Source organism: Triturus cristatus, chromosome 9 (genome assembly GCF_964204655.1).
Source record: "Triturus cristatus chromosome 9, aTriCri1.1, whole genome shotgun sequence".
NCBI lineage: Eukaryota > Metazoa > Chordata > Amphibia > Caudata > Salamandridae > Triturus > Triturus cristatus.
The window spans coordinates 1,194,755,933-1,194,781,913 of record NC_140592.1 but is presented as its reverse complement, the minus strand read 5'-3'; the positions used below and the strand labels follow the sequence as shown (position 1 = coordinate 1,194,781,913).

General features: G+C 45.4%; 1 protein-coding gene across 9 annotated transcripts in view; it reads left to right on the top strand.

The window, feature by feature from the left end:
- The window catches only part of GPHN (gephyrin), a 1,582,310-nt gene that overhangs the window by 918,648 nt on the left and 637,681 nt on the right, over nucleotides 1-25,981 (top strand). For all 9 annotated transcript variants that reach the window (XM_085627214.1, XM_085627212.1, XM_085627211.1 and 6 more), the window contains exon 6: nucleotides 14,018-14,084. In XM_085627214.1, coding sequence (XP_085483340.1) covers nucleotides 14,018-14,084 — 67 coding nt within the window. The remainder of the gene's footprint in view (nucleotides 1-14,017; nucleotides 14,085-25,981) is intronic.

Sequence of the window (25,981 nt, the reverse complement as noted above, 5' to 3'; positions counted from 1 at the left end):
GTATACATTAAGGCGTAATGTATTTGTGCTAAACGTAACCTCTGCTTCACAGGATTGAATTTTTCCTCGCTTCTTGAACTGGAGCAGTGAAGTCAGGGTAGAGGGTGAAGGTGTTGCCCTCAAACATAAGCTGTCTCTTGTCCCGTGCCACCCTGAGGGCCACATCACCATCTCAATAATTTAGCAGCCTTGTGATCATTGGGCAGGGTGGTACTCCGGGGGGCCGCATAGGACCAAGAGTGCGATGCGCCCGTTCGACAATAAATTGTGAGGATAGGGAGTCCACTCCGATGACTGCTCGCAGTAGCTTTGCAACAAATTCTTCAATTCGTCCCGTGTTGGTGCTTTCCGGAATACCTATGATGCGGATGTTGTTTCGCCTACTGCGCTTCTCAAGGTCTTCGTTCTTAGCAGCGATCACACAGAGTAATTTGTCCATCTGTGTGACCTGCTTCTGTAGGTTAGAGGTGCTATCTTCTGTGTCAGAGATGCGGTGTTCAGTTTCCTTTATACGCTCATCATGTTGGTCAATTTTATACACAATGGCATCCATATGAGTGTTCATAGTGTCCATCTTACTTTCTATAGAGGCAAGGCACTGCCTCACAGCAAGTAGTAGTTCCTTCATATCCTCTTCTTGCCCCTGTGCTGTACCTGCACATTGTCGCCACTTGCCTGTTCAGGGTCGACTTGCTGGGAGCGGGCACCCTTTCGCACTTCAAAAGGCAACCGGACCTGCCTTGCATCAACTTTCCCCATTTAGCAATGTAGACCACTCGCCGTGTTGATTACAGCCACTATCCGGCGGGCTAGAACATGAGGTCCGCAGTGAGGGAAGTAACTCCACCCTCCTTTAGCTATATGAAACAGCAATGCCCCATCTCAGCATGCAAGCAGTGGGTGCGGAAAGAACGGACCCAGCGGAGCACTCGTCCTATGTGTGTCCCTCTTGTTTTGATAATTTTACGGATGACTGTCCCGGGCTGGCCATCTTGCCTGTGCGCCACCTAGCGCGCCCCCCCCCCCCCCCCTAGTTTTTAACATACATCATAGCAGACTACTAGGGTGCCCACATGTTCCATTCATTAGTGTCATTGCGGGGCGCACAATAACCATACGGTATATAGAGCCTTCCCCACCCAATTACTTGTACTTCTTTTGAAGCACATACCCTCAGTGGTAATTTATGAGTTGAAGTTTGGCTTTCCACCTTTTTGTGTTTCAGACAAATACGTTTTTTGTTGTTGTGGTTTTTAGTACAACCCATCTTTAATTTGAGCAGCTTTAATCTAGTTTTTACCAGCGCCCCCTTTGTCATTTTTTCCAATAGACCCTGGATGGAATGGTTCATACAATATTTCCCAAAAAGCAACCTACTGAGCTCCACAGCCTTATGAACTGAAACGTGGAGAAGTTTGTTGATAATTACATTTATACCCACCTCTCTTAGATATACAGTTATTATGGAAGCAAATGGCCAGCACAAGAAAGCTAAGGGAATGGGGTTCTGGCACAGTGCTGGTTGCACATTATCATGTCCCTTACAAATGAAGTTTGAGAATGGGTGTTTTTCATATAATAAAACTGTAAAGCCTACTTTTGGGAGAGCCAAAATTAAGCCCTCCATCAATTACATGCATATTGACCATGGGACAAGCTATCAGGTCTTTAGTACTTTTGTAGTTCATTCTTAGGCGAAAAGTAATCATTTTCCTTTAAAGGCAATTTTGAATATCCAGGTAAAGCCAGATGTAAAGTTAGGATTGGAAAACCTAACGCTGGACGTTAAAATGGCTAGACAACTAGGCCTAATGGCAGATGGTAAAATATGGACCTGGGAAAAGACAGGCTTATGATTGAATACCAGCTCAATGTGAATGCCCCAAGTTAGCTAGATGGAGTGCAGTTTATAAATATGAGCATAAAGGGATGGAGATTCATTTTCATTTCAATGACAGAGAAAGAGGGTTTGATAGAAAATGTAAAGCTAAGCAAAGTCTGGTTGAGGGTAGATTTGTGGAGTTTCTGAAAGGACAAAACAAGATAGCATTACATAGTTACATAAATGGTCACCAGGAATAAAAGATCTTGATTAAGCAAAGGAAACGAGGTACGGTTAAAAATGGTGGGAGTTTAGGTTCAAAGTAATTGATGCAAAAAACGCCAAACGTTTTTGGAAGTTGGTAGCAGATGTTATTTGATCTTCAAAGAAACTCAAAATTTAGTGATCTACAGAGACGTGTGCGAGGAACATGTAGAAAAATGGTATGCTGGTTCACCTGGAGATACAAAACCTGTGCGTTTTCATGATGTTGATTCTGGATGACAAATGCAAAAACAGGCACTTTTAACAAATCTGAGATTTTAAAAAAAAATTAAGCAACTAAAGGGGAGTCATACCTCGGGTCCCATTGTTATTTCTAATATGGCAGTAAAATAAATCTAACAGGGAATATCCCCGAAGATCGAAGGGGTCTTTAATTAGGCCGAAATTTTAATGTCATGATACCATGTACATCCACTGCCTAATGGCCTGTTTTCATATGGAATCTGTGGTGTCAGCTGATACCATGAATTCACAGAAATACATGTAGTCCCTCTTCTGTATTCAGACCTCCATGTGACTTAGTACCTAATTGTACAATAATCTGACTTTTCATATGTTGGAATCGCAATTCCCTGCTACCACCGAGTTCTATTTTTATTCCTTATATAGGCCCAGCACTTTAATGAGAGATGGATCATTAGGATGCTTGTCCAGAGGATAATTTGAGTATATATTTGCCAATTGCAAATACATTTTGTAATATTTAAATGTTCATAGTTTTGATGGTACTACCAATGTACATAAAATTACATGGACATATTAAAGAATATACCATAAAATCAGTTGATAATGGTTCTAATCTCATATTTAGTGTTAGGATGTGGTTTCTCAGTATTACTCTAAATTTTTAACTCCTAAATACCAGATATTGCATTTTCTACATGAAGAAAGCAATCTATTTTCGTGTTGAACTGGTTCTTTTTTTTCATGTTCTCAATGTGACTCGTTGTACCACCAGTCAAGTTCACCATTCATACACACCCTTGAAGGTTCGAATCCGTATATATGATTTTGCAATGTTTATTCAGAATGTTACTGGAAAAACGTATTACTGCTATATTTTGTGATGAATCGAATTTCTCTTTCATGTCTTGCTGTTTTTCTGAATGCCACTAGAGCACCCCTGCTTCGCGATTGATTTTTGCTGTATTAATGATCTTCTGGTCATAACCTCTATCTTAAACCGTTCTTCCGTCTTTGAAGCTTCCTGGTGGAAATCAGACATCTTGGAGCAATTCCATCTAGCTCTGGTGATCTTACTGTATGGTATGCTTGCAGATAACTTTGGCTGGCGGCAGCGCAGAGCATCTAAAGCTGCACTGGTGCACTTTATGGAACAGTATACAACATAATCACTGATTTCCACAAACAGTAACGTCCAGATATTACACTTTTTCAAAGTTAGAGGTGTTGTAAAACGTAAGATGAAAAAGTTATTGTTAGGAAGGCTCATGTATTCCCTCAGTTCATTTATACTCCTTTCCATATGAAGAGGAGTTCATTAATGTATCGGAACAATGAAACTATATTTTTTTGCATTTTTCTGGCCTAAATCCCAGGCCACATTAGATTGTGAAAGCTTTTAATTAATTTCTCAAAGGTGAGGGACCACAAAACGACGCCATGTTAGCTGTGTGGCTTGCTGGAAACTTATTGCTGTATGCTTTGTACTTCTGTGTATGATGCAAGTTGCTTCTTGATTCTCAGGTTTTCTCAGACCTCATGTGTTGCTTAATTCTCAATACTGTGAACGCTCTAGGTTTATATCTTCTCAATTCTCAGGCATATTTGGTATGGGTTGACAAAAGTTTAGTGGTTCTTGAGAATTTAGCAAGTTTTCGGTGTTGTATAACTGCAGTGACTCAAAGTTTTGAGTCTCATATTGTGAAAGATTTTCAGCAATTACAAGGTCATGTGATTCTCAGTAGTTTCTTAATTCTTGTGGGCCGTGTGCTCCTAACTCGTCCTTATGTCAAGGTCTCCTGTGATGGATGTATAACACTTACCTCCCTGCCTCCAAGATGTAGTCTGTTTGTTCCTCAGTAACCCTATCACTTCAATTTTTGTACCTGCAACTCAAGAGAATTAATTAAAATGTTCTACCTTTCAGTATTTGACTACTTTTAATTAAAAAAAAATTTTAAACATGTATTTTTCTCCTCTGATATCCCCAGTTTCCTTCACTAATTGTGTTTAATTTTTTGTTTTTAAATTGTTGTTCCCTTTTGGGTATAGCCCTAATGCACCCCATAACTCCTATTATATATTTTTTCATCTTGCACCCTCTAGCTTGTCTTCTGTTCCTTTCTCCTCTCCTGCTGTTTATGATAATTTCTTACCCTATTATTGTTTCAATTTTCATATGTTTTGTACCAAAATGATTTTCTAAGTCTGACAACAGTGAGGGGTGAAACGCGGTACAAAGTGTTTGCCCCTTTTATTGTCAGATTACAATACTGCTTTGTTTTAAATTTAAAAAAATAGGTGATTTGAGCAAAAATATGTGATTTCAGCTACATGCTGAGAAGGAAATTAACCCAGGAGTTTGGGCATTGGAATTTCAGGTCACTGCTCAGTTGTGCATGTGCTTGGTGTAGTCGATATTTCTTTCACCAGACTTCCTGAGTCAGGATGCCAAATATATTAATGAATGCAAGATCAAAGGAGTGTTCTGTATTTTACCACTGATGTCAGAATGTTAATGTCCTGGAAGAGTAAGAAACCCTTTGCCTATTTCCAGAGGTTGGAGAAGCCAAAACACTCACCTGGTCAGTTTGCTTGGGGACTGACGGACAGAATGCCTACATTGTTCCATTGATGAATTGTGCAGGATGGATAACAAGCCTGGTTTTGAATAATGTTGTATGTTTATAGCTTCCATTCAGCAAAGATTGTAATTTCTCTAAATTCTCTCTCCCTTCTTGGGAAGAGCCTGGCATCCCTAATCAGAATCTTCCAACATGTGAAACAGACTTTGCAAGCTAAATTTTGAAGAATTTGTTGCGTCTCATTGTCGTTTGATAACAAGCCCAACAGTCCTGTAATAGGGAAGCAATCCGCTTCTGACCAAAGAGGTTTTCATTTTTAGACATCAGAAATCCTTAGACTCTTCCTCCATTCTAGAGTTCTTTAGTAGCAACTTTCCTTATACTTGGGTCTTCAGTTAGCTAATTATTTACTTGAGTAGATGATCACCAACCTTTGTTGTCTGTGGTAAATGTTTGTTGGACGATTTTGACAAAGTATGCTATCTTGTGACTTCTGCTTGTTAGTAGAGTAGGAATTTTGTCTTGCATCTGCTTTAGAAGTCTTTATTTTATTTAATTGCTCAACGGTGCTTGTTTTTTAAGATGACATACTTTGTGCTATACCAACTTGCTCTGTTGATTATCCATACACTCATTCATATCAAGACTCAGTAATCAGTTTACCTATCCTATAGGGCTAACCATGACTTTTTCTAAGCTGCGGTAGCCGCCATAACTAAAATACTCAGGATTGACTGCCACCATTATGATTGTTTGGGTCTTTCCTTTTCTTTAATGCCAAGGGTCAGAGAGAACAAACACTAACATGCTTAGTCTTTGGGATAAGAAATAGAGATCTTGCATCTCAAATTCTGAAGCTAGCACGTGTCTACCAACGATATATCAGTTGAATCCAAGTATGCATCTGCCTTAAATTATACAAGAAGTTGTTTTTTTGGGAACTTAGATATTTTTGTTAACATGGATCCTCTGACAACAACAAGAATTTGCTTAATTTAAAACTTAGAATTTCTGGGGTGTGGCTTGGCAAACCAACTGGCGAACGTGTGCTGAGCGAGCTCCGTGCAGCCTGCCATAAATCTGTAATTTATCCTGGTCCTCTGATGACTAATTGCTTGCCAACGACGTTTCAATAGTCCCGTGGCCTGGACGGTGTTGGACTGGGCAGTTCTGGGCTGCCCCGAGATTAGCAGCGGCATATCTTCGAGCGGACCGGGACAGAGCCGCCCGACGGCGAGACCTAGCTGGCTGGGTGGCCGCATTGACGATTGGCAGCCGCCCGTTGTGGAGGAGAGAGCGGCAGTGTCTGCATCGGTTCACTGAGCGGGAGCGGTGTGAACGCTCCGGAGACCGATATCTGGGCTGAAGGAGCTGGTGGTGAGCTGGCTGCTGCTCTGCGGCGTTGCCCGAGGCGAGGCAGGACCGAGCGGCTCGGCGGCTGGATCGAGCCACGGCAGGGAGGTGAGGAGCAGCACTCGTGGGCGGGAGTCGCTGCAGTATCTGGTGTCCCGCGGGCCCCCTGGAGTGCTCGTGCCCCGTGTGACATCCTAGAAGACTGCAGCAGTGGCGCTTGAGGTCCGGGGGTATGTGTGGCCTGTGACCCGCGGAGTGGAGCTTGCCTCCTTGGCCCCTTCCCCCCTCACTGGTCCTACCTAGCAGTGGGCGATCGGCAGTGTGGTCGCCACACGGAGGACGGCGGCGAAGGCTTGCTGAGGATCCATAGGCCCATTCGGGGCATCAGCGGGAGCGGATCCACCCCCCCCTCCCCCCCCCCCCCCCCTCCAGCTACGAGGACCACGGCCATCGGCGGTCCATCAGGACCGTGTGACCAGCGCCACTCGGGGCACGCTGGGGAAGGGGGGTGTGCAGCTGAGAGAGTGGAGGTATTGCGGGCATACAGAGGGGATCAGCTGGTGCTCCCCGGGCGCAGCAGTTTCGGCGGTCGGTCGGGCTGCACAGGAGTTGCCGGGGACACTGGTTGGGCCTGCAGTGGCACAGTCACGGCCATGGAAAAAGTGCAGAAAGGGCTCACCTTACGAGCGGAGGATGCCGAGGGGCGGGCCCGACGCAATAACCTCCGATTCGTGGGGTTTCCGGAGGGCTGCGAGGGGGGCAATATGGAGCACTTCATCATGCAGTGGCTGGAGAGTTGGATTCCCCCGGAGGCCCTATCCCGCTGCTTCGTTGTCAAGCCAGCCCACAGGGCCCTCACACAGAAGCCGCCGGTGGGAGCTCACCCGCGGCAAGTGATTGCAAAACTCTTGAACTATCATGATCGGGACACTATATTGAAGCAGGCCCGGGTCAAAGAGCCTCTACTCTACGATAATTTGCGCATCCTCATTTTCCCTGACTACACGCGTCTTGTGCAACAGCAGCGACAGTCATTCATGGCTGCGAAGGCCTGCCTGAGGGACCTCAAGCTTCCCTATGCTCTCCTGTTCCCTGCCCGCCTTCGAGTGGTGTACCGCCCCCTCACCCACTTTTTCGACACTCCGGAGGAGGTGTTTAAATGGACTGATGAGACCGTGCGGGTGAGGATCCACACGCCACCTGGGAGAGAATCGGATTCCTCATCGAGCGAGATGGCCCAGAGAGGCCCCCGGGGGCAGCTGAAGGGTAACAGAAGGTCGCGGCGCCGCTCCAGGTCCTGTGGCGCATCCTCTGGGGGAGGCTCGGTGCCAGGGCACCAGTTATCGACAGATTGATGAAGGGGTCCACGAGGAGGTGCGGAGTTCTACATTGCCAAACTGTTTATTGCTGGTCGGAGGAGACTGTGATATAGGCCGGGTTCTCTGCCGGGCCCTTGCCGGCAGGGGACATTCCCAGGGAGTAGGGGCTGTATGTTGGGGATCCATTGGTTGGAGCGGACTCCGGTCCCCTGTTGGGGATCCGGGACTAGCCCCACCGCGACAGATGCTTCAATGTTCTTGAGGTATAGGGTGAGGTGTTTGTTGGGTGGGTTGGTTTTGTTGTCAGATCGCACGGCTACTGCTGGATCATTGCTCATCTCCTTTGTACTGAAATGTCCCCACAATTGCTATAGGTGTAGATGTCCACCCAGATGGCTAGTACGCCCAGAGGAGAGCAGGTGACACCAGGCACTCTCCGTATTATTAGTTGGAACGTCCGCGGTGCCCTGAATAAAATTAAACGCGGGGCCCTGCTCCGCTACGCTAAGCGAGCGGGGGCGATATACTTATGCTACAGGAAACACACCTCATGGGTACGAAGGCGCTCTGCCTTCAGCGATTTTGCTTTCAGCAGGTCTTCCACTCCAGCTTCGCATGGGGCTCACGGAGGGTGGCGATTCTGATACACCGCAGGGTGCCTTTTACCCATGATAGACAGTAGTCCGACACACAGGGGCGCTACTTATTCCTTCAGGGCAAGATTGGGGCAGACCCCCTCATGCTGGGCAGTGTCTATGCACCTCCCCCTCTGCAGTGGAATTTAGTGGAATGATTGATGACTCTATGGACAGACATGCCGGATATCCTATTGGTGGTCGGGGGAGACTGGAATGACGTCATGGAGCGGACCAGGGATCGATGGCGGGCCGGGGGTGGACAGGAGGGGGGCCACACCACGAGATTGCACTCCTTAGTGATGGGACTTGACTGGACTGATGTGTGGCGGCGCCTTAATGGCGATCGCCGGGAATTCACCTATGTATCTGCGGTGCATGACTCGTATTCCAGACTTGACTACCTCTTTGTCCCCAGGACGGCAGTTGGTAGGGTGGTGTCGGCGGAGATCCTGCCCCTGGGCCTCTCCGACCATTCCTCGATAGCTCTTACGCTGCGGACTGGGTGAGGAAGACAGCCGTTTAGGTGGCGCCTCTCAGTATGGCATCTGCAGAATGGCGAATACAGAGAACATATGAGGGATGCCATTGATCACTACTTAACAACCAATGCGGGTTCCGTCTCCGGTGCGGAGACCTTGTGGGAGGCTGTGAAGACCACTCTGAGGGGGGTAGATATTTATTGGTGTGCAGCAGCACGTAGGAAACGTAGAGAGGGGTTACAGCGGGCGGAACTAGAAATGGAAGCCCTTGAGCACAGGAGCTGCGCAGCAGGAGGGGGCCATTTACAGAGGCAATTATTGATGGCCCAGCAGAGCTATGCGGCCGACTTGATGGACGAAGCCCATCAGGCCTGGCTAGCAACATGCAGCAGAGTGTATCAGTGGGGAGATAAGTCTGGCAAGATGCTGCATCGACTGTGCCAGGGAACCTACCATTCCCAGGCCCTGCCAGGCGTGACCGACCAGGCGGGAGAACCAATTACGGACCCTCCGACCATTGCGGAAAGTTTCACAGAGTCTTATGCGGCCCTATATGCGCCCAAGGAATGCCTATTGCTTGCCGTTATAGACAAATTTATCACTGACCTACCGCCCAAAACAGTGTCAGATGAGGTGAGGCACCAGCTGGAGCTCCCATTGACAGACGAAGAATTGGGTGCAGCATTGGGGGAACTTAACCCTGGAAAGGAGCCGGGACCAAATGTATTCCCCAGTGATTTCTTTCAGAGGTATTTTGGACAGTTGGCCCCTCATTTTCGTCCCGTAATAGAGGAGGCTGGTGAGCAAGGCTTGCTCCCTCCAGATTGGAGACACGCGGAGGGGGTGGTATTTCATAAACCGGGCAGGCCACCGGAGCAGCATGCTTCGTACCATCCCATTTCTCTTTTAAATGTAGAGGCTAAGGTCCTGGCCAAGGCCTTGGCCAATCGCCTTTTTCCCCACATCTCTGCCCTGGTGCATCTGGACCAGGCTGGATTTATGCCTCAGAGGGCAACCAGGCACAACATTAGTTGAGCGCATGTGGTGATAGCAGCTGCCCGGCGGCTTGGGGAACCAGCGGCGCTTTTATTGGCCGACATGGACAGGGCATTTGACTCCCTAAGCTGAGTTTATCTCTTTGCTCTGTTGAGATGACTCAACTTTGGACTACGCTTTCTCTCCTACCTTATGCTCCTGTACACAGATCTGACGGCGTCGGTGCGGGTGGCTGGGGCAGCATCCTCTACCTTCTCCATCGGACGGGGCACGAGGCAGGGCTGCCCCCTGTCCCCGTATTTGTTCGCGCTAGCCATGGAGCCTCTAGCGGCATGGGTGCTTATAGATGCGTAGGTTCGGGGGTTTGAATGGGCCCCGGGCCTATCTGACAGGATCGCATTGTATGCGGATGATATCCTCTTCCTTATGGCTATAGATAGGACAGGGCCACGGCTGCTGCGAATTATGCAGATCTTTGGGGAGACCTCTGGACTTTGGGGAGACCTCAGGACTTTATATGAACCCCGCAAATCGACGATATGGCTTCTGAGAGAGAGCAGACGGGCTTGGGCACGTGGATTCCCTCGGTTGTCGACGACGTTTCGATCCCTTAACGAGTAGTGGGATCTCTTCAGGACAAGAGAATGATAATTAATTGCCTGGGAGGTAGCCAGAGATATGGCGAGACACTGATTAGATGAAGCGCCCCGTCAGAAACGTCAGAAACGTCTCAGACCGGGGCTCGACCGGGGCTCGACGGATGTCGCGATTCCGTGTGGGCGGAAAAGTGAGCCAGGGGAGCGGTGAAGTAATGGTAGAGGTAATTTGGTCCGTAAATTGCGAGTCAGGTCTGAGTTGGAAAACGATGGGAATTCCGAGGCAGCCCGACCGGGCTTGTCGATGTGTTCGGAAACCTACATCCGTGGGGCGGTAGTCCGGGAATTATAAGCGTAGAGGAATGTTGATAGTTACGATGCAAGCCGTATAATAACGCGATAACCTGAGGAGCTTGCGAGGATCCGGCTAAGCGTCAGGGTGCGGGCACACATCGACAAGCCCGGTCGGGCTGCCTCGGAATTCCCATCGTTTTCCAACTCAGACCTGACTCGCAAAACCATCCACATCAGATCTCGCCCCGATGGTTCCGGCAGGTGAATGCATCGCTTGGGCAGTTCTTATAGGGGGGGGGGGGGGGGGGGTGGGTAAGGTGCACGTAGCTCTGCGTACATGTTTCTTGTCAACATACTGCGGGTGGCTGGCGTCCTCGGATGTCCTATCGTATTACCAAGCTTCGCATCTGTTAGTCCTTAACGATTGGTGGTACAGTGTTAGAGAGACCCGGCATACGCTGTCGAGCGATGGCTTATGGGGCACTATTCACTACACACAATTCTCTACTCGGCGCCCTTGAGGGGCTCTCTGCCGGCTGTTACGGGGGTGGTATTCCTGATTTGGAGACAGGCACTGCGACAAATGGGTTGGTGGAATACCTTGACTAGGGAGACCCCCCTCTGGAACAATGGGCGACTACCTCAATTGGCGGCTTTGGAGGGGTTTCGGGGGTGGGACAATATAGGCATCTCAGCACTTGGGGATGTCATGAGGGGCCTGACGCTCAAATCCTTCCAAGATCTTCAGGCCGAGTTTCATATGACACGGTCCTAGTTCTTTTGCTACTTTCAATTTCGGCATGCCCTATCCCCCAGCCTAGAGGGCTTAGAGTCCCGGCCGGAATTCAGTCCACTGGAAGCAAAGGTTTTCATGGGAGTCTTGCCAGACCGGAAAATGTCCTGTATGTACCAATCCCTGGTTATACATTGCTCCTCTACACTGCAGAAGCTCCGGGGGGACTGGGAGGAGGACGTGGGTTCATTGGAGGAGGAGGACTGGACGCAGGCCCTGGCTGCACCGTGGGGTGCGGCTATAGCTATGCAACTCCGCCTTGTCCAGTTCAAGTTCCTTCACAAGGTCTACAATACACGGGTCCGCTTGTGGAGGGCGGGGTTGATTGCCTCCCCCGAGTGTCTTCGCTACGGGCGGGAGGAGGGCACATTCATTCACACGGTATGGCATTGTCTGTCCTTGGATCATTTTTGGAGGGGGGTGTTTGACTGTCTATCGGAAGTCCTGGGGTGGAGGCTCTCACGCACACCACAATTGGCCTTGCTGCACGTCATGGAGGGGATAGGCGGTAATATTTACAAGAGACACCTCATGCTGTTGGGTTTCACGCTGGCGAAGAGGGACATCGCCAGGGCATGGAAGGCACCTAGGGCCCAGTCTTTGGCCGCATGGAAGAATGGGCTGGAATTGTGTATGGGGTTGGAACAGCCTATCTTTGTTGCCAGGGGATCCCCTCGCAAGCACTACAAAATCTGGAGATGCTGGGCGGACTATCGAGGTCTGATGTTAGAACCACCACCGGCGGGGGAAACTCATTTATTGTGATAGGTTATGACTATGATGTGGGGGGTGGGGGTGCAAGGGCGGGGGGACTCAGGGAGTTCCATTCGCCTGGATTTGCACGTATGTGGGGGGCAGGGCTGAGCAGGCCTTTTGGAATCGGGGGAGGGGTGAGGGGGTGGGTGGGAGTTGGGGTTTTCTACTTATTTGTTGCATAAATTTGTTCTGGCAACATTTGAAAAAGTCAGTCATCATATCTGTGTGGGTTGATTGTGCAGATGTCTCTGGGATAAAGAGCTCTGCAATATATGTGCAACTTGACAAATAAAATCTGTTTTAAAAAAAAAAAAAACTTAGAATTTCTTGTTACCTTGCAACTGAGACCCTCCAATGACTTTTTGCTCCTTGCTCAATGCTGGAAAAAAAGAGAGCAGGCTACTGCTGTTTCTAAGCATTAGGCACATCTGCTTCTTACCACTTCAGGCGAAAACCACACACAACTATCTAAGAGCATCTCCCTCATTGGTTCCTTTAGCTAAATCATTCTAATGTGTCATCGACCATAAGGTAACTATGCAACCCCACAAATCCAAATCTATCTCTTTCCAGCTCGGTAGGAAGCTTTAAGCTACAATCCCACAAGGCAATTTCAGAATAGTCATCCAATCTTTGGTTCTATCTCATTTTGATGGTGGGAAAGCCATGCTAGCTGGCCTCCCCAAACCTTCTTTGGCGTTCCTCAGAGCCATCTATCACTTTATTCCTCTCAATGAGGCAACAGTCTGGCATAAGCAACCTCCACTAGCTGCTACTTTGGACAAAAATTGACTTCAAAATAGCCTACTTCACTCACAAGGCAATTCACCGTTGCTTGTCCTCCTGCAAACTCCATATCACAGGATGTCAAACTCCAGTGGCAAGTCTACTCTACACCATGGGATGTAGACAAGATGGGACCAGGACACACATTCATGGTCTGATATCTGACGGTGAATAGTGGAAGGAACGGCACATATGGTAGAGGTGTGTGCGGTGCTCGACAACATTTGGTAAATTTTGCTTGTGTTAGTTCAAAATTCTCCCCATTTTGTGGTAGAAGCCATCACCCATACAGAAATGAAAAACTTTACTTGTTAACCCTTTCTGCACTGAAGTAGAAGCAGATGAGTACCCTAATGTACTGCTTGTTCACTTGCGAGTACCTTGATCTGGTGGCAGATTGCACAGTCTTTCCCATGAACTGGCTCTCCATATCTTTCACGGGTAGAATATCAAAGTTTCTCACATTTAACACAAGTTTCAGATTTTCCCATGTTCACTGCATCAGCCTTTTTTTCCTCGTGCCTTCTCTGAGGCAGATCTTTAAGGTTCCTAAATGAATGACAATCTTTCCACTCATGACCTGTTAGATCACCATGTGCTGATCTGACACTCCTTCCCGTGATCCATCCTATGATCTAACACTCATTTCCATGGTCCACCTGATAATCTGGTGCTCAGTTCCACAATCCATCCATATCTACCTCATTATGTGGCATTTCTTCTATGATCTAGCCCACAACCTGGCAAACCAGGCCATGATCCATACGATGATCTGCCATGCCATTGCATACCCCGAGCCCATCACGTGGCACTCAGTTCCACAACCTATACTATGCTCGATCCCACGATCTAGCCCATCTGTACTTGGTATGCATAGCACTTGCTACAAGAGGGGATGTTCAAAGACGTGACTTTGATGTAAACAAAGTTTCTGGAAACTAGAGTTTCAGGTAAGTAACTTGGTTGCCCTTATTAATGCCACAGGATGTTAGCTGCTAACTGTGGCAGCTGTTGCAGCAGTCAAGGTGCTAGTCATAGCTCCTTCCCCTCTTTTCTGCTCCTGATTTCTAAAATGATCCAAGAACTAAATCCTTCCTCCTCAGCTTTCCTGCTTCTCTCTCTCTCTCCCTAGGCCTGTGTGTGGAATCCGAGGGAAGACTCTTATCATTAACCTGCCGGGCAGCAAGAAGGGGTCACAGGTAAGAACTGTGTACATGTGCTTCTGACAAATGTGGCTTTGTTTTACATACCAGTGCATTTTACAAAAGATGATATCTGCGTAAAAGGATGACCTTTTGCAGGCTTGTGTATTCGATATGCACATTTTTCAGCATATCACCTTATAAGTAATAGCTTTTGTTTAGCAAACATATTTCTTAATCCTTTTGAATAACACCACCTAAGGGAAATGGTAAAAATGAAGAAGTAAATTGCAATTTTCAACTTGTCTAAATTGTTTGTGAAACAAATCCCTGTTTTCTGTTTATACATCTTTTTCCATCTGAATCTTTATAGTAGTCAGTGGATTAAAGGCTCATTGCTAGTACACGTATGTGTGACTTGCAGAACACAAGTTAAGCTGCCGGTCTGGGACTCCCACGGAAAAGTTTGGGGTTACCCTATGTTCCTCAGAACCTGGGTTAAGTACAGTTTACAGTGTATTGGTTCTGTAGGATTTTGTTTGTGCACATCATAATGATTAGAGGGGTCATAACAGGTAGATCCTCCCTTCAGGTCAAAAGATCCCTATGTCAATCACAAATGCACATAGGCCATAAAATGAATAAATGTGTTTATATTATTTTGGCAACAGTTCATGCAACATGAGAAACAACATTGATCATTTTAAATAAGAGGAACAGAAGGTGAGAGGTGAGAGGTGAATGGAAAGTGCTCGTGAAAAAAAAGTGATAATGCTGTTACGATCAGTCATATGTAATAAGTATGAACATTTTGCAATAAACTGTCCATTGTACAACTTCCGAAAACCTTATGGCTGTGTTCACAAATATAGGCCTAAAATAGCAGCCAATTTCAATGGTAAAGAATGAAGATAATCATCGATCATCATTCCAGGATGTTTATCTTCCCAACAAAAAGGCTTAAAGGTACCCCCTGCCATATATTATAAGGATATTGCAAGTCACCCAGGAGATCCATAACCATTATAATGTTATGAAACTCTGAGGTGACTTGCAATATCCTCCTAATGTATGGCTAGGGGTACTTTATCCCATATAATACATGGTAACATGATCATCTTCCCCACAAACCACTTAAAACCTTGGTGGATAGCTCTTTAATTTGAAAGAGGCTGCATGTTTGCAAACGCGAAGAATACAAATAGAACCTCTAGTGCAAAATAAAAAACAGCAAAAAACTCTCTATTTGTTGAAAAAATATATTGGAAACATTTCAATACAAGCCAGTAAAGAAAAAAAGCTGCAGTAGTCCGGAAAGTGTAGAAACATGCTGAAAGGTTCTAACTTTTCTGTAAATGTCTAAGGAGAACTAAAAGTAAATATGTTCTTTCTGACACTCAATGTAAGCTAGAAAATTAGAGTAGAAGAAAGAAAAGAAACATCCTGTTGTGTTGCTTTAAACATTTGCTCCTTGACCTAACTTGCCTTTCACCTCGGCTGCTGGCTCAGGCAGAAGGCATTTTCATGTGAGAACTAGACTATAATAACTTATTACAGTTGAGTCCTGATGTCTTTTCCTTATAAACAGCAACTAGGTAATCAAAAGTCACAGATTATAAAGAAATTAGAAACGGGAGAATTTACAGGGATTGTAGATTCCCATGTATTATAATGATATACTAATTTCAGATTTAAGAAGTTAACAATTTGTGTTTTGTTTTCATCTGGCTATTGAGTTTTGCATTTGGAATGTCTGTTTCTTCTCCTTGAGCATTCAAATGATATTGCCTGTTGTTTTGCACAATTAGAATTTCACCAATCAGTTATTTGCTTTCCCTTCTGGATTGCCTCAGTCTATCCTCTGTCTGTCTGGTCGCCTGCCAATCTTCTCCAGTGCTCCTCCTGGCTTGTTTGTATTATCTGACCAGAAGTCTACTGGATCGCAAAACACCATGACACTCTAAGGAGAGCCCTTCCGCATAAGCACTACATTTTTGCAATTTTCCTACAAAGGTAGAATTTTTTTTATATAAATTGAATTTCTTCAAAAACTGGTGAAAACACCTTTCATTGCCGGTATCTGTGAAGGGCCCTTCAAGAGCAATTGATTCATATCATTGCCACATCATCAGTGAATCTACCTGTCAGACTCACAGTTTCCAGACCTTTTCTTACAGATAACTTCTCCTAAGTGTGACCTCTTTGGCAATTAAAAATCCACGAGAGTGCTGTTTCGGTCCCCTTGCTCACAAATCATGGGCTTTTTATGCTGATGAGTTCTTGATGTTACGAGGAGGTGACAAAGATTAAGTAACCTTGTAGAGCATCCAGTGCCCTCCGAGTCTGTGGTTACAGACGATAGTAAATGTGTGCCATTGATTGCCAGTGAGCAACACAGCACTTACTTCAGGGTAAATGGAACTCTTTGACCCCTTCTGCACTGTCCTGGTCTGCAGGGTAGCAAGAGACAGCAGATGGTCCATCCCTCTTATATCCACCAAGATCATGGAAACAGAAGAAGGACTCACCAATGCAGTGTTTTGACAGCCTTCTTTTATAGGTCTTGCACACCAGCCAGGCAAGCTGTATGGTTGGGAAACACATATTGTGGACTTAGAAAGTTTTGACAGCCAACTCATTGCTTACCATTGGTTGGCTTACTTGTCACCTTCATTCACTTGCTTCTTATTACATGTCTTGCCGCCTTCTTTTTCTCGTGTTTGTCCATTCCCTGGAGCATATCCTCTTTATAATCCTTTCGATTGGCTGACTTGTATCCTTCAAAGCTTACATTTTGTTTCTTTTTTATTCACTGCTCCATAAGAGTGCACGTGTTTTCCATCTCTCTCCCTCGTGTGCTGCTTCCCCCTTTAAATACTTACCCCTGGACGCAAGAGGAATAAACAGATGCAGATATCTAAGCAATGAATATTAAAAATGTAAACGGAGTGGTATGATAATAGGTGGAGGCTTATTGGCGAGGCATGTGCCGCCAAAGATCCTAAACTGCTTTGCAGTTAGTATCTGTTGTATTTTATGATGTTTTAAGTACTGTATATTCTCTCATAATACATGCTTTCTTTTATGTCTATCTTTTGGACTTTTCAAGAAATTCTGGAATGTAGAATGGTGGGGGTACATTTTTTTCTTGTTTCTGCATATGAATACTGCAAACCTTGGCCACAAGTTAGAGAACACACCTGCTACATTGCGGCACAGGCGCAGTTTATCTCCTTGGGAACCCCCTTGTGTTTTTTTTTCTTTTAGTCAACTACACCGGAGGGGGAATTGAACATTAACTATTGCGCAAAGTCTGGAATTTTCCATTTTATGGATGGCGGATTCAGGATCAGGAATTTGCATTTCGGAGGAGTGCTGTGCCTGGTAAATGAATGTAATTTTAACACTATTACCGTCCTGGCATTTTTTAAATGCTGAAACGGTCTTCACTATCTCATGCGCGTAGGAACAGAGGAAGAACAACATGCGCGCTCGTTCTCTGGTTCGTCATCGACTGCATATTGTTGGGCTTCGGAAACTCCCTTGTTGTATGTCGTACAAACGTATGTGGCGCCCATTTTGATTCTGCCTAATCTGGCCTTATAGTCAGGCAACAGTGACATCTTCAGGGACTCTGAATCAGAAAGGCACTGCATACCAGTGGATTTCCATATCGGAAGGACAGTGCATACCAGCAATTGGAAAATACTACGCTGGGTACTGCTCATTGCTTCATTTGTGACGAATTTTCCAACCATTTACAAAGGTACTGATTTATTGTTATCTAAAAACATTTTAGCAGTGTGCACTATACAGTTTGAATCACCCAATAAGTTCCCTCAACAAAAATGGGGATCCAGATGGAAGGAAGAATTTTTGACCTATGTGAAGGCTATTGTTGATGATGACATATCACAAGAAAGGAAAAAAAAGTATTTTACTTCATTGTTTGGGTTCTGAGGGACAAGCTGTTTTCGGAACTGTATCACAAACTACAGCACAAGATGAAGATGAGGATATATTCATGGAAGCTTTATTACGCATTGAGAACAGATTCGAGCCCACATCCAGTGTTGCTCTAAATACAATTAAGTTTTATACTAGAGCTCAAAGAATGGATGAATCATTTGATGAATTCCTTACTGCTTTACATGGACTATCCGTGCATTGCAGTTTGGGTGTAATATCTGATGAAATGATACGGAATCAGAAGATGGTACATACCAGGAGCAAGAAAGTCCAAGAACAATTGTGGGTTATGGGAGACCCAAATTTAGAAGATGTCATTACTACAGCTAAGGTATTTGAACAGTCAGAAAGATGGAAGAAGTCGGTGCATGATTCGGAGAAAGGAAAGATTGATGTAGGTGGCAATGTGTGTGCATTAAGCAGTGCTAATTCTCGGGTTGATCAACAAGAGACAAGAGTTGAAAGGAATGACAAACCTGGAGTTGATAGTAATGATAGAACTGCATGTTATCGTTGTGATAGCACAACTCATTTTACTTCTTTCTGTAGGTGACCTGCCATTGGGAATAAATGTGTGAAGTGTGGGAAAATTGGGCACTTTGCCCGAGTGTGCAAGGATTTGAAGAAAAATGATACCAATTGAACGTGGGTGTATGCTTGTCAGGAAGGGAGCAGTGTGGAGGTGCTTAAGGTTTTTTCACCATTGCCCCTCACGTGGTCTGACCACTACTTGATTCCGTTTGAAATACCCACTCTCTCTCCTCCTAAGGTGAATCTTACTATCAGAGACCAGGGTAGAAAATGGCATAAAGTTACCTATACGGCTCTGGACAAGTGTTTAGGAACAGCTCTATTCCTCTGGATGATTATCTTAATGTAGCTGTTGCTACTTTTAATAATGATCTTACTGCGGCCATTGAACAAATTGCCCCTATGCAGAACTTCCCCTCTTTACGTTCTAAGCCATCAGCCCCTTGGTTCTCAACGCTGTTACGGGATAACAGAAGTAAATGTAAAAAAACTGGAACGCATCTGGCGCCGCTCTTACGACCCGGAGTCCAAAGCTATCTATAGATCAGCTCTTAAAGAGTTTCACAAACTCAAACGTACTGCCATGAAACAGTACTTCAAGGACAAAATTAAAAAAGCTGAAAATTCCACCAAAACGCTCTTTAATATTGTTAAGGAGTTCGCAAACCCTTCTGCCATGGCATGCTCTGTCACCCCCAGCCAACTACTTAGCAATGGCCTGTCGGACTTCTTTTTTGAGAAAATTGCGAACATTACGGCAGCCATTCAACAGACCCCTTTAGCTATTACTCCAGCTAATGACTTCACCTGCGCTACAACATTTACCTCTTTTAAACCACTGTCTGAAGACCACGCTTTGTCCCTGCTTCTTAAATGTAAGTCCGGCTCCCCCCTTGATCCTGCCCCGGCTCACATTTTGAATGAATTAGCTCCGTTATTGATCAAACCTCTGTTAAAAATGTGGAATTCATCGTTGCAATCCGGTCTTTTTCCTTCTTTGTGGAAACATGCTCTGCTGCTACCCATCCTGAAAAAAACTGGTGCCGACCCTTCATGTTTTAGTAATTATTGGCCCATTTCACTTCTCCCTAAACCAGCAAAAGTGTTAGAGAAGGCGGTACAGGAGCAACTGTCTGATTATCTGGAATCAAATCATCTGTTACATGACACCCAGTCAGGATTCAGGCCAAACTTTAGCACTGAGTCAGCCCTGCTTGAAGCTACTGAATCCATTCGCGAATGTGTGGATAGAGGAGAGGAGGCCATGCTGGTCCTCCTCGACCTATCCGCAGCATTCGATACCATCTCCCACAACATCCTACTAAATCGTCTCCGGGAAGTGGGCATTGGCGGGACTCCGCTGGCCTGGGTGAAATCGTTTCTGACGGGCAGATACCAACAGGTCACCCTTGGCTCATTTGTGTCCACTGAGAAACCATTGATATGGGGGGTTCCCCAGGGTTCTGCCCTGAGCCCCCTCCTATTTAATGTGTATCTTAGGCCATTGGCGAAGGTGGTTGAATCTTGGGGCGTCAGAGTGATCTTCTTTGCTGATGATACTCAGCTTGTGTTTTCATTTAAAGACCACTCTGAAAGCTCTCTTGCTAATTTTCGCCACTGCCTGGTTAACATCGCCTCCTGGATGTCTACTAACAACTTAAAACTGAACGCTTACAAAACGGAGGTTCTTTTCTTCAATCAGAAATCGGCCATTCCTTCCAACATCTGGTGGCCAGCTGAACTTAATCCTCCCCCGACGCCAGTTCAGGCTGCTCGTAATTTGGGTTTTCAAGTTGATACTCAACTCTCTTGCAAAACCCAAATTAATAAAGTCTCCTCCTCCTGCTTTGGAAAACTCCGCATGATAAAAAAAATCATCCCTTTCTTGCCTCTTGAGTCCCGCAGAACAGTAGTCCATGCCTTAATAACTTCTCATCTGGACTACGCAAACAGTCTGTACATAGGGGCGCCAGCATTCCTCATTAATCGTTTGCAGATAGTACAGAACTCGGCTGCCAGGCTGATCTGCAACATCCCTTATCGCCATTCGATTTCACCTTATTTGGCCAAACTACACTGGCTCCCAGTGAACTATCGCATTCAGTTTAAGGCGCTAGTGCTTGTTTTTAGAGCTCTTAATTGCCGAGGTCCTGCATACTTAATGCATAGACTCAGACTGACTCAGGCGACGCGGAATCTGAGATCCAATCATCTTCGCCTAATGTTTTGTCCACGATTCCGTCTGGCACGCATGGGAGGTAGGGCTTTTGCCGTGGCTACCTCCAGATTGTGGAACCAATTACCGATGGAACTCAGATTTGCGACTTCTGAGCCTTTATTTCGAAGAAAACTCAAGACCTGGCTTTTCTCTCGCCTTTAGTTCTTTCATCCTCTTCTGCTTTCCCTCCCTGACCGTTGCATTCTCATGTTGTCAGCGCCGGGACACCCTCGTTGAGGGTAGCTGAGCGCTTTATAAATTTCTAAATAAATAAATAAATAAAATGTTTGTGTGGTAGAACCAATGAGAGTCCGAGAGATGGTGTAGTGTTATCTTTGAATAGTATGGAGACAGATACAGACTGTGGGGGTAAGCAATTCTCCTAAATGTTAAGTGTACATTATGGGTGAAGGAGTTGAGCTCCTGGCGGACTCGGGATCTCATTGGACGATTAGTATGTGTGAATATTTTGGAGAAAAGTTTGGCAAGAGGTGGAGTGTGGATGAACTGAATGAATCGGATATACTTTCAGAAAGTTTTGATGGTACTGCTATTGACATTATAGGGTCCATGGAGATTGATATAGTGTTTAAGGGAAGAGAGGCCATAATAAAATTGCATATGGCGTCTAAATGAGTGAATGGTTGGGCTGGAAGGACCAATGGAAGTTGGGGATTATTTTAAATCCCAGGAGCAGAGAGCCTGTGTTATTGGTCGGGGACTGTGGTGGTTTAAGATTGGATAGTTAACCAGCTTTCTGAGGTTTTCACAGAGAAACTTGGGAAATTAGAAGGTTATTTTTACAAAATAAAAGTGAAAACCAATGCTAAACCTGTTGTACAAAAACTTAGGAATGTTCCCATCAGTGTGAGGGAAGAGCTGAACAAAATGTTGATTTATATGGAGAATGAAGGGGTGATAGAGAAAGTTGAATCCTCTGAGTGAGTGTCTCCAATAGTTTTGGCTCGCAATGCTGACAATTCGTTGAGGCTGTGTGTTGACCTCAGAGCTGTAAATGCTGTGATTGTGATGGATTATCCTCCCCTCCCCAATATAAACGAGGTAGTGTGAATGTTGTATGGTGCAAGGATATTCTCTACATTAGATTTAAGATCGGCATACCTTCAGATTGAGTTAACAGAAGATTCCCGACACCTTACTGCATTTCTCACTCCCCAGGTCTTATTTCAGTTCAAAAGGATGCCTTTTGGATTGGAGTCTGGGTGTCTGTTTTCTAAAGGGCCATGTTTCATTTGTTAACAAAACATGACAAAATGTGTGAAATGTTTCCAGGATGATGTAGTTGTGGTCTCAAAGGATGAAAGGGAACATTAGTAACATCTCAAGTTGGTTTGTGAAGTGTTTAAAAAAAAAATAGTCTAAAGTTGAAAGAGTAAAAATTTCTATTTTTGCTAAATCTGTGGAATATCTTCGGGATAGGGTAGTGCTAAACAAGTGCCTCCTTGACGCTATTGTCAAAGCTCCCGCTCCTGATGATAGAGAGAAGTTACTATCATTTGCAGGTCTCAGTGAGTACTACTGCAAGTTTATAAAAAAATTGCTACAAAAATTGAGCTGCTCAGAGAGCTCACCAGGAAGGGGATATCAATGGACTGAAGCACAGCAATCCGCATTTAAACAGATACCCCACAAAGAACAGTACCTTGGAAATTATAAAAGCAAAGACGGTGCATGGCGCCGGGTAGATGGTGCTTCGGTGTCGTCACTTTCTTATAACCACAGGGAAGGTGAGGCTTCGATTCCTTACTGTGAGGCAGGGGAGGTGAGGAGTCTGTTCCTTACTGTTGTCGGGGAGATGACGTCACGGTGGCGGCGAGGTGTTGGTTCCTTACGACGGTGTGGTGTCGATGGATTTGGAAGTCACCCATGTCGAGTATCGGCTCCGTGGTGGTGAAGCACCGGCGAAGTCGGGCTGCGGTTCGAGTGAGACGGTGTGTCGGGAGCATTATGAGAGGTGACCTCTGCTCTGGTGCTGGCAGCAGCCCCAACGACGGATTCGATGCGGCGCAGTGTCGGTAGGCATCAGACCTAAGGTGTAAGTCGGTGCCGGTGTGTCGTGCTCTTCATGAGCGGTGCCCACGGCTTCGGTGCAGGTTACGGCATCGTTCGCCGGCGTGTTGTTGAAATTTCCTTCTGTGGCAGCTGAAACAGCAGTTCCAGATGCTGGAGGAAATAGGAAAAGAAGTCTTTGTGACCCTGAGATTTCAGAACAGGAGGCAAGCTCTACTTCAACTTCCCTTGGATATCTTCTTCAAGTAGGATACAAGCACAAAGCAACGTTTTCAGTCCTCTCCTTTCCAGAAACAGCCACTGCCACTGCAGGCCAACCCCAGACAGTACACAGCAAAGGGGCAGTACTTCTCCTTCAGCTTTCCCAGCTCTTCTCATTGGCAAAGGTTCATCTTGAGTCCAGAAGTATTCTAAAGTTCTGGAGTCTGGGCCCCAATATTTAAACAGCAATTCTCTTTGTTCTCTGGTGGCAGAGAAGCCCTGTGCTCAGTAAAAACCAGTTCTGTCCTCGCTGGTGCAGCTTCCCGGTAGGAGGTGGAGACAGCTTTGTCAAAGGCAGACCAGGCCCATTCAGGTGTGAAAGAAATCTCCTCCCCCTACTCTGAATGCAGCACAGGACTATTCAGCCCAGCCCTGACTCACCCTGGAAAGGCAGGACACAACTCAACGCCTCCAAGTGGCTGTCTGAACAGAATGAACATCCCCAGCCCCTGTCACTCCAAAGCCAGACAGTCAATACACAAACCTAGCAGAGGCACACCGGATGGCTAAGGAAGAAAATACCTACTTTCTAAAAGTGATATTTTCAAACAGAGTGTAAAAATCATCCTCACTAAAAGATGCATCTTTATATTCTGAGTTTAGGCATACTAAATGTTATCTTCCTATCTTGTCCCAGTGGGAAGTTATATTTATAAGTTGTTATAAATGAACTCCTATTCTATCCTATTGGAAAGATGGCCTTTCAATATTGAAAAACGAAATTGGCAGTGTTTTACTATCAGGACATGCCACACACTCCAGGGCAAGTCCTACCTTTCACATACAGAGCACCCTGCCCACAAGGGTACCTTGGGACTGCCTTTCGGGTGACTCGCATGTAAGGAAAGGGAAGGGTTAGGGCCTGGCAAGTGGGTGCACTTGCCAGGTCAACATGGCAGTAGCAAACACACACAGACACTGCAGTGGCAGGTCCGAGTTACATTTATTGGTTGCTTATGTGGGTGGCACAATCAGTGCTGCAGGCCCACTAGCAGCATTTAATTTACAGGCCCACTAGCAGCATTTAATTTACAGGCCCTGGGCACACACAGTGCACTGTATTAGGGACTGACTAGTAACTCAAATATGCCACTCATGGAATCACCAATTCATAACAACAATTTACTGGGAGCACTTGCACTTTGGCACTGAACAGCAGTAGCAAAGTTCCCAAAGCATCTAGACTAGCAAAAACGAAGTCCAACACACAGCAAAAACACAGGAGGTAAAGGCAAAAATGCAGGGGAAACCCATGCCAATGATGCCAGGTCTAACACGGGGCATAAGGAGGAAACTGATGCAAAGAAGAGAAAGTTGATAACTATGCACTTTATCTTTTAAAATCATTCTATAAAATTATTGTAAAGTATTCTTCGATGGAAACGCACAAGCTTGTGTGGCTGGTTGGCCTAAGTATTGAGGTTTTAGAGTGGTTATGGCCAGATGATCCGTAATATCGTGGTTCATGCGACTCAAGGTGAATCTGACAGAGGGCCTTCACTATGTAAATAGTTAACTAGTTTAACCTTGGGCTGATTCACAGGCCTTGTTTTTTATCATTTTTATCTTTTATATTTTTAACTTTTGGATGTAACTAATTGAATAATGTATTTGAAGAACTTGTAATGCGCTTTATGTCTCATTAAATTTGGGAACCTGAAACTCATGATCAAATGTATACATTGTACTTTTATGGTCATGTGACTGAATGATGATTTTTTTTTTTTTTTTTTTTTTGTCCTCATCTCACCAAAAACTTACACAGATTTGACAAGCCAGGTTTTGTTCTCGATTCCTAAGGGCCTCTTTGGCTCACTGTTTCTGTCTAGGCCCCATGGCCTTCCTCCCGTGTTGGAGGACTGGTGTAATCATAGGACCATGAGGAAATGAAACATTTTTGGGGATATTGCCTTGATCCATCAGATCAAATACCTTTGTTGTGCCCAACGTATCAATGGTTGCCAAGTACTGGGTTGGTTGTCTGCTCCGGTATCTTGGTCTAATCGTGCCGCTTTAAAGGCGGCTCTGAGCCAATCTTCATTGCCAGGGGGGGTATTGTCCTTCCATTTGATACATATTTCTCTCCTTGCCAAGATGATTAAATATAATATTAAGGCCATATGTTTCTGAGAAGGTACACCATCCGTAGACTCATTTTTACCAAAGAACACCAAAGAGAGATCTACAGCTATATCCACCTCCAGAATAGATGTCAACACTTCCCCCACTCCTTTCCAAAATGTGGTTAACACCGGACACTGAAAAAAAATGTGTATGTCGTTTGCGTTTGTGAGACTACATCTTGGACACCTTGGGGGCGGGATAGGAGCAAATTTGGCTATTTTAGCCGGAGTATAGTATAGCCTGTTTATTACATAAAAATGGTTTTTCTTCAAGGAAGCAGGCTTTATGTATTTATACAGCGTCTTTAATGATGGATATAGTAGTTTCTCGATTTGGGCGGCCAGAGTAGAGTCATTCCAAACTGAAATTGGGGAGGGGATCCTGGCTTCCTCAGCGTCTTGGATTTGGGCATACCATAAGGCTATTTCTTTCTTCTTTGGGGATGGATCTTGAAAAAGCTGTTCTAATTCCCCTTTTCCTCCTATATCGCCTTTTTCAGACTCATACCAGCTGTTCAATTGAAGATATTTAAACCTTGAAAAGGTGGGGCCTATTTTAGCTGATAGAGCTGCCCACGGTAGAATGCCCTCTGAGTCCACTAGGTCTAGCCATCGCTCCATACCTGAATTTTTGATCGGAATCGCCAGACACATTAGGGGCGGTGTCCCAGGCGAGTCCCATATTGGAGCAAAGTCCGAGAAATATCCAATTCCCCATATCTTCCTTAAATTAAACCAAGTTTGTAATGCTGATTTCAATACCTTTAGCCGAACCTTTTTAAAAAACCTTGGAGTACCAAATTTGTACAAAAACCCTTCTT